This window comes from Macrobrachium rosenbergii, chromosome 15, assembly GCF_040412425.1.
Source record: "Macrobrachium rosenbergii isolate ZJJX-2024 chromosome 15, ASM4041242v1, whole genome shotgun sequence".
Taxonomy (NCBI): domain Eukaryota; kingdom Metazoa; phylum Arthropoda; class Malacostraca; order Decapoda; family Palaemonidae; genus Macrobrachium; species Macrobrachium rosenbergii.
This window is the reverse complement of record NC_089755.1, coordinates 44,073,586-44,090,120: the sequence shown is the minus strand read 5'-3', so window position 1 is coordinate 44,090,120 and position 16,535 is coordinate 44,073,586. Positions and strand designations below refer to the sequence as shown.

The 16,535-nt window shown below is 36.1% G+C and overlaps 1 protein-coding gene across 2 annotated transcripts in view; it reads left to right on the top strand.

Annotated features, from left to right (window-relative positions):
• Window positions 1-10,999, top strand: part of LOC136846609 (ras-related protein Rap1-like) — a 48,139-nt gene extending 37,140 nt beyond the window's left edge. For both annotated transcript variants that reach the window (XM_067117502.1, XM_067117501.1), the window contains exons 3-4: window positions 2,387-2,592; window positions 8,156-10,999. In XM_067117502.1, the coding sequence (XP_066973603.1) occupies window positions 2,387-2,592; window positions 8,156-8,419 (470 nt within the window). In that variant the 3' untranslated portion in view covers window positions 8,420-10,999. The remainder of the gene's footprint in view (window positions 1-2,386; window positions 2,593-8,155) is intronic.
• The last annotated feature ends 5,536 nt before the right edge of the window (window positions 11,000-16,535 follow it).

The following is a 16,535-nucleotide window of genomic DNA, read 5'->3' as shown; positions in this document are numbered from 1 at the left end:
GCTCAAGCAAAGTTGGAAAATCTGGCTGGACACAAATGATAAGAAATGTCCGTTCATCTCCTCATTATTACTGTCATTGTTACTGTCATTATATCATTATTATTATTATGATCCAGTAACCACAAGCATCGATGGAAAATCTGGCTGGACACAAATGAAAGGAAATGTCTCTTCATCTCCTCATTATTATTATTATTATTATTATTATTATTATTATTATTATTATTATTATTATTATTATTATTATTATTATTATTATTATTATTATTACCTAGTAACCACAAGCAGCGTTGTAAATATATAAAAAACGTTCAAAAAATAAATAAGAATTTAAAAACTGGTCGTGGGATACTCCCCTTGCGGGACCCTCTTTCTTTATTTCCCATTACCTTCTGCACCCTGTTTCTAATGAACACCATATTCTTTGGAAGCATGAATTTCAAGTCAATGGCCACTGTGGGCTTGTTCCTTATGAAAAGAGTTTATTTCCTGAATAATAATAATAATAATAATAATAATAATAATAATAATAATAATAATAATATCCTTTTTTCAACTCAAGGCCTTACACAGAGATACACAAGGTAGATACAACAAAGTACACACGAGATAAATGTACGGCCACACCCAAACACTGTTAATAATAATAATAATAATAATAATAATAATAATAATAATAATAATAATAATAACAATCCTTATTTCAGCTCAAGGCCACATACAGAGATAGACACTATAGATTCAGTAAAGTACATAAAATTTTGTTCCATCCAAACACTACTGATGATAATAATAATAATAATAATAATAATAATAATAATAATAATAATAATAATAATAAAATAATAATATAATAATAATAATAATCCGAATGGGTTTTTCTTGTTTGTCACCCCCCCGGGTGACAGAAGGGGAGACATGACACAGCCACCCACCCCCTGAAAACCGGTTTGTTCGCCCCGGGTGGGGGCTGGGTAGATAGGGGAACGGGAGGGTAGGGGAGACATCCACCCGCCTCCTGCAAACCTGTCTGTCCTCTCCGGGTGGGGCGGGGTAAGTAGGGGACTGGGAAGGTAGGGGAGACAGCAGTTCCGTGTTCCAGCGCGCGCCAACAAGCTCGTAATAATAATAATGCATCAGGTGGAGTCTCTGTGTAGAAAAAGGACGACGAAAGCCACGAATGGAACAATAAAACTACGCACACAAAAGAGATCTCGTGGAATTCCCCTACGCACGACAAAACGTATCTATTTAACTTAAAGTACAAAGGTCAAATCCTGCAGCGCGAGCGAAACACAACACTGATTTGCCGTGACAGTTTAGTCAGGTCTCCTTAACGCTGGCTCGTTAGTTTTTTCCTACGTCACCTCGGGGGAAGGTGTGGCGAGGCTCACCTGCCGCGGGTATGGAATTGACGCCGGGCTTGTCACTGCATCCGTACAGGCTCCCCACCTTTCTACACACACGTACACACATACACACACATATACACACGCAAATGCCCCCCTTCTCTGGAAAGACTGACTGATGCTTATCATGCGAAAAAGTGACAGTTAGAAACACGTGAAAATGAAGTGCAGATTTTAGAGATTTACCATCTTTTTGTTCCTTTCACACACACACACACACAACACACACACACACAAATAGAGCCTCTGTCTTAGGAAAGACTGACTGACGCTTATTATGCGAAAAAGTGACAGAAACATGGGGGAATGAAGTGTATATGTTAGAGATTTACTATCTTTTTGCTCTTTTCACACACACACACACACACACAAACAAACAAAAGCTCCTTGTCTTTGGAAAGACTGACTGATGCTTATTATGCTGAAAATTGATAGAAAAATGAGGAAATGAAGTACAGATTTTAGAGATTTACTATCATCTTTTTGTTCCTTTCACACACACACACACACACACACATGCATACACACACGCAAACACCACCCTTGTCTCTGTAAGGACTGACTGATGCTTATTATGCTAAAAAAAAAAAAGACAGAAACATGGGGAAATGAAGTGTATATCGTATAGATTTACTATAATTTTGTCCCTTTGCGTACATGTATCGATATTAAAATGAATTCATTCTTAGACTGATGGCATCGTGAATTATTTGTTGCACATTTTCTTTATCTGTCCATCTGTCTGTCTGTCAGTCTGGCGTTTACTATTTGCGCACTGCCCACATGTCTGTCCGTCACTCTAACATTCCCTTTGTCCGTCTCAAAATTTAAAAAAAAAAATCTCACGAACTACCCCCTTCCCTGTCCAGCATGTTCCCCGTCTGCCTGTCTCCCTTGAAGTAACCCTCTAAACTTAAGCATAAAAATGAGCTTTTTAGAACTTCCCGCTGACAGACCTCTTTTCTGTCTTTCTCCAGAAGTGGACAACATCCCGACGGTCCTCGTCGGGAACAAGGTCGACCTGTCGATGGAGCGGGAGGTGACCTGGGAAGAGGCGAACACCTTCGTCACGGAGAACATGGGCAACGCCGTCTACGTCGAGACCTCCGCCAAGTACAACCTCAACGTGACCTTGGTCTTCAAGGAGCTCCTGGTCCTCACCTTCGGGTTCGGCAAGGACGAGGTGAGAACTTTTTTTTTTTTTTTTTTCTATTCTTTAAAGGTGGGCTTATTTGTGTAAGCTTCGACAGGAGGGGTGAGTAGCTCACTAACTCATTTCTTGAATAGGCCTGAAATCACATTGACATGGGATTTAAAACGCGAATGAGCATAATAACTCCAGCATGAAAGTATGAATGGAAGCGGTAACTGATAACCGTAAGGATAACTGGAATTAAAAACTTGAGAATCGCACGGGTAACTGGAATCAATAACCTGTGAATCTTAGGGACAACTGGAATTAAAATCTTGAAAAATCATAGATGATTGAAAACAATAATTTGAGAAAAGGAAATCTAATAACCACCAATAACTTGAGAGTCGAAAACATAAACAAAAGCAGTGAATATTCGAAGGGCTGAACGAATGCAATAAGTCAAGAATCGTTATGAATTAAGCAATTATTCACAATCGAAAATATGAACGACTTCGGATTAAAACTGAACAAGTAAAAAATGCGCCGAAGTTTCTTCGGCGCAATCGAGTTTTCTGTACATCGTATAATCAAGGCCACCGAAAATAGATCTGTCTTTCGGTGGTCTCGGTATAATGCTGAATGAGCCGCGGCCAATGAAACTTTAACCACGGCCCGGTGGTGGACTATCCTATATCGTTGTCAGACGCACGATTATGGTTAACTTTAACCTTAAATAAAATAAAAATTACTGAGGCTAGAGGGCTGCAATTTGGTATGTGTAATGATTGGAGGGTGAATGATCAACAAACCAATTTGCAGCCCTCTAGCCTCAGCAGTCTTTAAGATCTGAGGGCGGAAAGTAAACGTGCGGACAGAAAAAGTGCGGACGGACAGACAAAGCCGGCACAATAGTTTTCTTTTCAGAAAACTAAAAAAATAGTTGCAAGAATGTTCCACGTGCAATCATATTTCAGTTTACTTTATATGTTGTTTTCCTCTGTTAAAAGCGTCTAACTGTTAAAAGCATAAACTGCTAAAAGCATTAACTGTTAAAAGAATCTAGTTAGGTAACGAAGGAAAATATGAAGTTTAATGCCGGCATTCGTCACACCTATTCCTTATTTTCCAGCATTTCTCTCTCTCTCTCTCTCTCTCTCTCTCTCTCTCTCTCTCTCTCTCTCTCTCTTCTTTTTCCGACGATAAACTATTCAGTATTTTTCACACAGCAATTTTTTCCTTTTAATTCTTCAAATATCTTCAAGCTCTTGTAAAGAATATTTTCTCAATATTCTTTGCTCGGCTAATATTTTACTTCCCAACAGATTCTATTGACAAACGGAAGACGGAAACAAAAGCTATTTTTACAATTTATTTAATGCTTAATCAACACACGTCATTAGGATACACAGAGTCAAATCTCTCTCTCTCTCTATCTCTCTCAGGACACACTTATCGCGTGCGTGGGGAGAGAGAGAGAGAGAGAGAGAGAGAGAGAGAGAGAGAGAGAGAGAGAGAGAGAGAGAGAGAGAGAAGGGGTACTAAGTAAAATTACTGGAAAATACTCGTAATATTGTTCGTCAATCAAAATATCTGCAAATTCGAAAGTATCAAAACACACTTTATCTATCTATCGATCAATCAATTCGACTCTATCTATCTATCAACCCATCTATCAGTCTATCAATTCAACTCTCTATCTATCTATCAATCTATCAATTCGACTCTCTACATATCTATCAATCCATCTATTAATCTATCAATTCAACTCTCTATCTATCCATGGATCTATCTCTATCTATTTCGCTTCCCTAAATTCTCTATCTATTTATCTATTCATATATCTGTCTCTCTGTCTATCACTCTATCCATCCATCCATCTCTCCATCTATTCATCAACCGGTTTCTCTTCCCGAAACTCGCCGAGTCTGGCCCACTTCACCTGTCCCCCATGGAAATTCGTCCTCGGCATGCACGCTCGGGTCAACTCAAAACGACGGTGGGCCTCTCGAGTTCTTGTCTGTGATTGCAGCTCTTGAACATGTCGAGTGGAACCTTCGAGCCCATTAGTGGAGAGAGAGAGAGAGAGAGAGAGAGAGAGAGAGAGAGAGAGAGAGAGAGAGAGAGAGAGAGAGAGAGAGGATTAATTAGCGCTTGGGACGTAATTTGTTTCAAGTGCTAATAATCAAGGGGTATATATATATGTATATGTATGTGTATATATATATATATATATATATATATATATATATATATATATATATATATATATATATAGAGAGAGAGAGAGAGAGAGAGAGAGAGAGAGAGAGAGAGAGAGAGAGAGAGAGAGAGAGAGAGAGAGAGACGCGATAATATGACGATGAACCGACAGATAAATGAGAACGATAAAACAAAAAAAACAAGACAATAAAAAAATAAGCAAATAAATAAAACAAATAACATAAAGGCACGCTTTCAAGTGTCACTCTTCCACGTGTTCAAACTTCAGAGAGAAAAAAAAAAAACTTCACACGGCAACTGTTATGGAGTAGAAGAGTATACACGTATTCAGTTTGCTGAAAAGGGATTTACATTCGTTTTTAGAAATAAAAGAAAAGCACCCGGGGAAAACTACTGTCCTATAGAGGGAAAGCCACCGGGAAATAGTTTTCACAACTGAAAATCATAAAAAAAAATATATAAAACAAATTTATGAAACGTGACAAGAATGTGAGGGATTGAAGGAGGGGGGGAGTTAGGGTGGGGTGGGGGGTTAGGGCGGAGGTGTGGGGGGTGTTCTGCGAATCTTCATCTTGTAATAATAGTAATAACAATAATACTATTATTATTATTATTATTATTATTATTATTATTATTATTATTATTATTATCATTATTATTATTATTATTCATAGCAAAACCACGGGTAAAATTGCACGTGTTTTTTACCAACAGATTAATAAAAGCCGTAGATAAAAACAAAAACATTAAGGAGAAAATGATAAACAATGAAACAACATTCAATCGAACCTGTCATTAGCGTTATTACTTTTGCTTCGATTCCCGTACACAAAGAGCCGAATAACGACAATAATGATAATGACACACACGAAGAAGAAGAAGAAGAAGAAGAAGAAGAAGAAGAAGAAGAAGGAGAAGAAGAAGGAAGAGGAGGAGGTGGAGGAGTATTAAGAAGAGGAGGGAGAAGAGGAGGACGTGGAGGAGGAAGAGAAGAAGAAGAAGAAGAAGAAGAAGAAGAAGAAGAAGAAGAAGCAGAAGAAGAAGGAAGAGGAATAGAGGAGGAGGAAGAAGAGACGGACGTGGAGAAGAAGAAGAAGAAGAAGAAGAAGAAGAAGAAGAAGAAGAAGAAGAAGAAGAAGAGAAAGAAGAAGAAGGAGGAGGGGAATTTTAAGATGATGGATGCATTCCGAATGATTGATAGATGGCTGTTTGAGTTGACATTTCAATCCATTATTTCTGCAGAATCCCATTTGCGATAATCGGGTGACCGAATAAATTTGCGTTAGCTGTGGCTGGGGGTTGTCTTTCACTTTACTTACAAGCACACACGCACGCATGCACATACATACACACTTGCATGCAAGGAGAGACAGACAGATAAATGCCCACACACACGCACATATATATATATATATATATATATATATATATATATATATATATATATATATATATATATATGCACATACATGTGTATATAAATCCATAAATATGTTTTTCAAGAAATATTAAGCCACAAATATCGTTTAATATCAAACGTGAAAGCGCTTGGTACTGAACTTCTGCCTGTCATTTTCCTGTGGATTCGCTTATGCTCGTATATATATATATATATATATATATATATATATATATATATATATATATATATATATATATATATATATATATATATATATATATAACCACATACAGAGAGAGAGAGAGAGAGAGAGAGAGAGAGAGAGAGAGAGAGAGAGAGAGAGAGAGAGAGAGAGAGTAAAGCAAACTCGTACGGAGAGAAAAAGCCTTCGTACAGCAATTGCTTCCAAGGCCGAGTTCAAAGCACCCGGGATCATGCATGGGCGACTAGCGAGGCACCGTTAATTACTAAAGCAATATTTTCTCAGTATTTCTACATTTACTCTGCAGTCGTATGATACACTGACCTTTTAAATATACACACGAATTTATGTTATGTGTCCGGTTCTGCCTATCGGAGTCACTCCTATTGACAGTGATCTGAGACGAAACAGAACTTCTATTCGGTAAATCATGTCATATCCAGTAAGATCTTAGCCATGGTTATCCCTCAATGGCTTGGAAATAAAGTCGAAACCGGTCAGGACCTACAACCCGTCTCTTATTTTTCACCTGTGGTAATTTGTGATAAATGAATCACGTACAAAAGTTATTATAATCGTGTATATATATATATATATATATATATATATATATATATATATATATATATATATATATATATATATATATATACTGTATATATATGTATATATGTATTATATATATAATATATATACCGCATGTATACACACATATATATAATATGTATAGAAAATATATAATACATATATCTGAGTGTAGGTGGTGAATATATATTTATGTATACATACATACATATATATATATATATAATATATATATAATATATATATATATATATATATATATATATATATATATGTATGTATATATATATATATATATATATATATATATATATATATATATATATATATAAAGAAAGATAAATACACATACAACTGAGTGTATGTGGTGAACAGTCTTTACATTCCTTCCCTGCCTCCTTGTGGTATGGAGCAATTAATTCGAGGAGCATGAAAACATATTGACTTTTGGGGGAAAGTTTAAAGGTTACGGAAGTTTATATAAGGTCGGTTCGTATTTTACCTCGCTTCGACTTCCTTAATTACACACGGTGCTTGAGAGAGAGAGAGAGAGAGAGAGAGAGAGAGAGAGAGAGAGAGAGAGAGAGAGAGAGAGAGAGAGAGAGAGACTTTTAAAAACTACAGAGTCGAGATAGGAAAAGAACATTGATAAAATATACACCAAAACTGGACTGGATAAAACTATCAGCTGACGTTGATACTATTAATACACCGGATATAAATAGAAGTAAGAACGTCAGCAAATAAATGAAATATTTCACTGTCGTTGTATTGACAACTGACTAGCAAATACCGAATCTGTTAGTTTATAATTACTCTTATGAGAAATTATTCACGTAAGACTAACAAAAAAAGTTATACTTAAATACGTATTATAAATAAAAATACATTCACACAATAAATAAAATTTAATATATATATATATATATATATATATATATATATATATATATATATATATATATATGTATATGTATATACATACCGTACATATATAAAATAGATATATACATACATATATATATATATAGATACAGTATATATATCACTTATCTCTCTATATATCTATCTATTAGATCTGTTTTGGATTTCGTACGTTACTGTTTGTTTTATTAATTATTATTGCTTCTGTTGTGAAAGTTTTATTTAGCTTTTAACTTAACACGTGTCTCTCTCTCTCTCTCTCCCTCTCAACCCCGCAGAAGAAAGAGCGAAGGCCTTCGAGGATACGCCTCTCCCTGAGCGACCTGTCCCTCACGTCGCGCCGCAAGTCCTCCAGCGCCCTCTCCACGGCGTCGGGGGCCACCCTGGCCACCGTTTCGGGCATCTCACGCACCGGAAGCGGCCTCAGTGACGACGACAACGCCAACAAATCCACCAGCGGCGACGACTCGCCGACCGAGAGCAACGGCGCTGACGTCATCAGACGGACCATACTCAAGCCGGACAAGTGCGTCATCCTATAAACGTCCGGATGGACGTTGTCGCATCCGGATTTTTTTTTTAATCCGGATATTATTTTATCCGGATTTTTTCTTATCCGGATATTTTTTTATCCGGATTTCTTTTGTTTACATTTTCGTTTCCAATAGTTCCCTTCATTTCCATTTTTTTTTATTTACAAGTCGTTGTGAGGTGATTAAATAAGAAGGTCTCGGCCGTTTATCGAAGTTGATGCACATCGAAGAAAATATTTGGGGTCGCCGAAGTGAACAGTTAGGCATTACGCCAAAATAAAATTAAAGAAAACGAGTAATATCAAAGCCAAAACCACAGAAGTGAAAGAATGACACGCAATATCAAAACCCAAGAAACAAAAATTAATAATGATAAATAATCAAGCTAAAAAAATATGACAAAAGAAATTCAAGAAAAACTACCAGAAGTGAAAGAATATTAAATCCAAAACAAAAATTAAAATTAAAAACAATAAATGGTCAAGCCAAAAAAATACGAGTAAAGAAAACCAAGAAAATGTTCAACAAAACTCTAAGAAAATCCGTCTCCCAATAAATAAACAAACCCCCCAAAAAGTTACGAATAAAGAAAATCAAGAAAATGTTGAATAAAACTAAAATCCGTCTCCCCCAAAACACAAATCAGGTTAATTGACCCGACTGAGAATTAAAAGAGATGGAGTCGAGTGAATGAATTACGTCAGCAATATTTTCATATTCGTGAGGAATGAATGAGTGAGTGAATAAATGAATGGGTGATTTATAAATTATGTGACGTCACGTGTGACGGGGGGAGGAACGATGACGTGAGAACAAAAGCAAAACTGCTCAAGAAATTGAGGAATAGCAAGGAATGGAAATTGAGAGAAACGAGAATAACAGAGGAATAGCGGAATATTCGGAACGAAGAGTGAGGGAAAAGAGATAATAAAGGAATAACGGAATGAAAAGTGAGAGAAAAGAGATAATAAAGAGAGGAATAACGGAATGAAAGGTGAGAGAAAAGAGATAATAAAGAGAGGAATAATGGAATATTCGGAATGAAAATTGAGAGAAAAGAAATAATAAAGGAAGGAATAGCGGAATGAAAAGTGAGAGAAAAGAGATAACAAAGAGAGGAATATTCGGAATGGAAAGTAAGAGACAAGAGACAATAAAGGGAGGAATAGCAGAATATTCCGAATGGAAAGTGAGAGGCAAGAGATAATAAAGGAAGGAATAGCGGAATATTCGGAATGAAAAGTGAGAGAGGAAAAAAGAATAAAGAGAGGAATAGTAAAATATTCGATAAGGTAAAGGCTAATCTTCCTCTTGCAGTTGAGTCGAGACAGAGAGAAGACTTCCTTACGTGATGAAAAATAATGTGAACAAATGGATGAACTATGTTATCATCGTCTTACCCTCGTCATCACGCCAGCAAACGTCACTCATCGTCATCACCTTCGTCGTCTTCATCATCATCATCATCATCATCGTCATCATCAGCGACTGAGGAACCTGAAAATAAAACCGGTGATAATGTTGATCATTATCATCACCATATCATCATTCTGCAGTGATAATTTTTTTATTCATTACCATCATCATCATCACTTTTGAATATTAAGTAATATTATGCCGTAATGGATGTGGAAACATCCATACAAAATAAACATGTATAAACATTTAACATTTATACATAAACCAGTAGGACTCAAAAACCGTATGTGATCTAGCTTTAGGGAAACGTGAAACGGACAGAGCGTCGAAGAGTTGCAAAGAACGAGGACCTGTTTTATCGGTCGCAGGGAACTATTCCAACGACCGAAAGAAAACGGGAACAGAAGAGTGACGTTTTTTCTCGCGCTTCCAAAGAAAGACAGACTATAGACTCTGAGTGTAGAGAGAGAGACATATATTACATATATTTACTTAGAACTTATAACTCTTCCTATTATTAGAAAGGAAATCGTAGCCATAGACGACAAGAGTGATATTCTACGCGATAGAAAATATTGGACACCTGGAGATACCTAAGTTCGAGTGATATTAAGCTTAACGTAGTTCTAATGATATTCATTAGCTCGCAGAGATCCGTTGTTGATATCCCGACTTAATAAGAGGAAATCAGTAGAGTCTATATATTATTACAATGTTTGTGTATACAGATATTCATTCATGAACAGATATTGATTATACTTTATAGATATATGTATATATACATATATATATACATGCTTATATATGTTGTATATAAATCAAATCATATACATATATATATATATATATATTATTTGTGAAGAGAAATATACATATGTATATACACTGTATCTGAGTGCAAAAGTTTGTGAAAATACTGATGTCTGAATGTATGTTTGAAATACCGGCATCAATAAATGCATATACGTATGAAAGCTTGTGCATACAAAATAAATATATATATATACACATACATATGTGTGTGTGTATGTGTGTGTGTGTGCGTGCATAAGAGCTATTCGTAACTCAGTGAAATTCACTGATCTAATGAAGTGGAATCAATGAACAAGTATCAGCATTGTGTATTAATATTTCTTTGGAACCAAAGAGAAAATAAAGATAAAACATGAATACTGTTGTATTTCATTTACATCATATACTTCAAGAATAGTAGGTGAATCTAAAAGGAAATAATTACCGAAACTGCAAAACGTTATGAATGAATCTCTCTCTCTCTGGTTATAGAAATAGACGGGAAAATTTACTAATGAATCCCCCCTCTCCCTCTCTCTCTCTCTCTCTCTCTCTCTCTCTCTCTCTCTCTCACTAGTTATACAATGAGACGAGACGGGAATACTCATGTCATTAAGTTGCCCAGGCTTATGGGAAGAAGGGAATAGATGTAATCTTTCAAGAAATGAGAGAAATATAATCTTTCAAGAAATGAAATAAATGTAATCTTTCAAGAAATGAAAGAAATGTAATCTTCCAAGAAACTATATAAATGTAATCTTTCAAGAAATGAAATATAATCTGTCAAGAAATGAAATAAATGTAATCTTTCAATAAATGAAGGATTATGACAGTGGGGAAAAGAGGCAGAAAAATATCAAATGATGTAATATATACTGTCTAAGCAAAACAGAAAATAATAAAAAGCTGGAAGTCACATGACGAATGGTTTTTCCTGGAATATTTCTAAACGCCTGAAGCAACTGCCTCGCCATAGTTGGAACTGGAATTGGAATATGAAATTTATGCCAAAGGCCGAGCGCTGAGAATGAGGTTATTCAGCACTGAAAATAATGATGAAACAATTGTTAGGAGAGGGTGGAATGTAAGATGGAAGAAAAAGAATATGAACGGGGGTATAGTAAAAGGAATAAAAGGGGTTGCAGCTAGGGGCTGGAGGGACGCTGCAAAGAACCTTACGTAATGTCTACAGCGCACCACGTAAGGTGCACTGACGGCATTACCTTAAGTAACTAAGATGAGAAGGGCACTTATGCTTTTAGCAAGTGATTCAGCAGTTCGAGTCACAGTATCTTATGGGGACAAGGTTGAAATATCTTGAACAGCTAAAAGGTTGGATCTGTCTTAGACAGTGACCCCCCAAGGGTTTTCGAGGGTCATTATCTAGGACTAATATTTCTAGGGGGTCATTATCTTTATGATATTTACAATCTTCTGTCTATATTTTTACGGTAATCCCCAAAGGGCTCGTGCTAAACACGTCGCAAAGGTGGATACATACCTGGTTAAAACCCCTGGGGGTCACTATCTAGGAAAGATCCAAAAGGCTTTACTTAAGAGACTTTAGACATTCAGTTTGATACACAGAAACAGTGTCCTGGAAACGCTGGATTCCATTCGCTAAATAATGGATTGAATTGAACTGAATATAGAATTTAGGCCAGAGGCAAAGCACTGGGACCTATGAGGTCATTCAACGAAAACCTCCCAGTTGCACTATGAATCAATTGTCAGGAGAGGGTGAAAAGTAAGATGGAAGGAAGAGAATATGAATGGAGGTACAGCAAAAGGAACGAAAGAGGTTGCAGCTAGGGGCCGAAGGGACGCCGCAAAGAATCTTAAGTGATGCCTACAGTGCCCCACATGAGGTGCACTGACGGCACTACCCCCTTACGGGGGGGTAAGTAATGGATTCCGCGCTCAGCTTATGTTTCCCATAACGAAGTTAAAAGGTACAAAAAGTTATTCTTGGTAGTTATGGGTGGAGTGTGAACAGCAGACAACGACTGGAAAGTGAAGGAAGGAAATAAACCATAGGCGATGTAGACTGAAGAATGTGATTGACAAAGAGGAGGAAAACTGGAATCGCAATTGAATTATAAAAGTTAGGCTAAAGGCCACGCGCTGGAACCTATGAGGTCATTCAGCGCTGAGAGGGAAATAAGGAGTAAAAGAAGATTTTTAAAGTTGTAACAAGAGTAAAACCTCGCAGTTGCACTTTGAAACAAATGTTAGGAGAGGGTAGAAAGAAAGACAGAAGAAAGGTAATATAAACAAACGTGTAATAAAAAGATAAAGAAAAGTGTTGAAGCTAGGGGCCGAAGGGAGCTGCAAAGAACCTTAAGTAATGCCTACAGTGCACCGACTGAGATGCATTAAAGGCACTAACACCACCCCCCCACCCCTCTACAGAGAAGAGGAAAAGAACAGGGAGTGACCTGAGCGCTGATAAGTAAACCGCTGGAACTATGGAAGGCTGCTACAGATGTTACGCTGTCAACAACAAATGTTACGGTGTTTAATCAAAAGCAGGATAGGACTAAATTCTGCAGGGAAAAGCTTGCCTGAGGAGAAACACATTATATACAATAATTCCAGTTACGTGCATTAACTAATGGAGCCCAATACAAGTCATTTCCATCCCATACACATTTCTCCTGAAGAAACGAGCCAACGTAATCCATACTGATTCCTTTTAGGTATACAGTATATATACTCTACCTTTGCCTAGTCTTCCGGAGTAATCAACAAGGGCTTAAGTGGATCAAGCTCTTTTTCTTCATCCCGTTTTTCCTTTTCAGCCAGGAAGGGGAGGGGTTTAGGGGAAGGGGGGGGGGGAAGAGTGGAGGAGGTGACGGAGTCCGGGATAAAATGTCAGTTGCTGATCCCTAAGAGCTCAATGGAGTTTGGTGCGTTAATCTATTATAGACCTATATATATATATATATATATATATATATATATATATATATATATATATATATATATATATATTTCTGACTCACATCAGGATCGAACCCAGGTCTTTCAATTGACAGGCAAGGCTGCTGCCAAACATGCCATACAGATGTGAGTCAGAAATTTATTACTGTTACACACGGTGATTGTGTGTTGATTATTTTTAATATACATGCGTGTGTGAAAACAGGAGGATGGCAAAGTTGAAGGAGTCAAACAGCCAAAGGGCACGGATGACGAACCTAAATAATTGCCTACAGTACACCGCGTGAGAAGCACTGGTGGCACTACTTTCCTACGGGGATTGGTGTGATGTGGCTCGAATACCAGATTACGATATTCTCCTTCATTTATTTCTAACATTTTTAATATCTAACAAACGACAGAAATGCGATATTAAAACGACATATTTCTTCAATACACAAAGAAGTGACGAAATAACCTGTTATTTTTTTTATACAGATCTCATCACAGAAACTTTCCCTGCTGTGTTTATCTAGGCCTACTTTCCCCATAAGCCTACTGGGCCTCTTTTTTTTATTATTTCGTACAGGCCAGTCTTTGTGAAGTCCTAGTATTTCTGTTTCCGCTCTACATATTTATGGCAGGTCTTCCATTCTACTGTATTTCAACACACACACACACACACACACACATATATATATATATATATATATATATATATATATATATATATATATATATATATATATATATATATATATATTATATATGTATACATGTACATATGTTATATATGAATGAAATTTATCACATCACCGTGACTCATATACAAGCATTAAGCTACAAATGTCCATTAATATCTAATTCGCTCTACCTCGGAAATAATATATTTTCATATATGTTACCCGAAGGGGAATTTTTTAGTTCCCCTTCGGCTAACATATATGAAAACATAATATATATATATAGACTATATATATAAATATATATATATATAATTTTATATATATATATATATAAAACAAACTACAGTCAGCTGCAATAAAACGCATTTTATAAGTCAAAACGAAAAACCCAAAGGCTGTATTCAAATACCATCGCATAAAAATCAAAATAAACACAAAATCTATTTGATTAAAAAACAGAAATCAAATCCAAACTCAAAATATTTTTGCCTCATCGGGAAATGGCGACAGGCATCCAACCGCTGAATGTTATTGATACGCAGGAATATTTATTTATATTTTTTTTAATAATTCGTTTGATGGTTATCCACGAAGCCCTTTTCAGTCTCGGCTTTTTATGCATTAATGTCAGGTGAAATGGGCTCTGTCAGTACGCCCTTTCACTGAATTTTAACCTGAAAAGAAATATCTCGTATGAAGTTCACTGCACTTTTTATGCACGTCCGCCCCACCCCACACTATGCATATATATATATATATATATATATATATATATATATATATATATATATATATATATATATATATATATATATATATATATATATATAAATATAGACTATATAATTATACATACATATATTTATATATATATATATATATTTAATTATAAACCTATACATGTATGTGTATAAATATATGTATATATATACAGTATATATATATATATATATATATATATATATATATATATATATATATATATATATATATATATATATTTCCTTATTTAAATTTCTGGAGTTTCAGTAAAGTAAGTATACCGAAAAAAAAACCTTCAATTCATATCTGCTTCCCAAAATATAATCCAAACCTAAAATCTGTAGTACTTTTGCAAAATGTTAGCTTCAATCCTTGCTGTGAAGGAATTAAAATAAGGCATTAAAAGAAATTTCAATCTATGTAAGACATACTGGACACTTTTTTGAGAAAGTATGAATGATCTGTTATCAAGACCCCATTAGCACCAAAAGGTCGAGTCATCTGCCCAGTACATCGATGTATACTCGTACATGTACAGCCATCATGAATACCGTTACACCAGAACACCGACTGGTGTTTTCAGTACTATGTAATGTCTTATACAACTTAAAATTTCTTCAGGCAATACCGTTATTAAGCTCACTGGCTTCTTTATGATACATTCCACCACACAGGACACCTGGGCAAAAAATGCAGCTTATGGAAAAATCGTCCACTTTAAGATGTGCTTCCACGTCCACGCTGGAATGTTGCATAGGTTTAATATACGACGTAACGGGGTACAAGCAGATGCAGCAAGTCGACAATGAAATGTTACATAGGTCTAATTTACAACGGTACTGGGTACAACTAGACAGTAGGCCTACAGCAATCCCATGGCCAGTTTTACTACTTCCCATCCACGATAGAATGGAATGGAGTGGAATGGAATATAGAATTTAGGCCAAAGGCCAAGCACTGGGACCTATGAGGTCATTCAGCGCTGGAAAGGATATTGAAAGTAGGTAGGTTCGAAAGGTGTAACAGGAGGAAAACCTCGCAGTTGCACTATGAAATAATTAATTGTAAGGAGGATGTGGATAGTAAGATGTAAGAAAGATAATATGAATGGAGGTACAGTAAAACGGGTGAAAGGGGTTGTAGCTAGGGGCCGAAGGGGCGCTGCAAAGAACCTATAGTAATGCCTACAGTGCACCGCATGAGGTGCACTAGCGGCTCTACCCCCATATGGGGTATCCATGATAGATGCCGGCTTCTAAGATGAAATTATTTAGAAAATGTACTTTTCGAGCTTCGTCCGAAATATCAGCACCAGAGTCCCTCAAGTAAATTTAAATTACAACACTTGAGATCCGTTAAGCAAAGACCAAGAGCTCAGAATTCGAAGTCTCAAAGCCTTCCTTACCAGAAATCACAAAATAAAGTTTCTTAACAGCACTGTTATCCAATCTGTGTTATACGCTTACGTAATTTTTATCCCAAAGTATTAGAGATCATTAGAGACAAGAAAAGTAATCAACTACAGTAACAGTAATTGGTCTTGT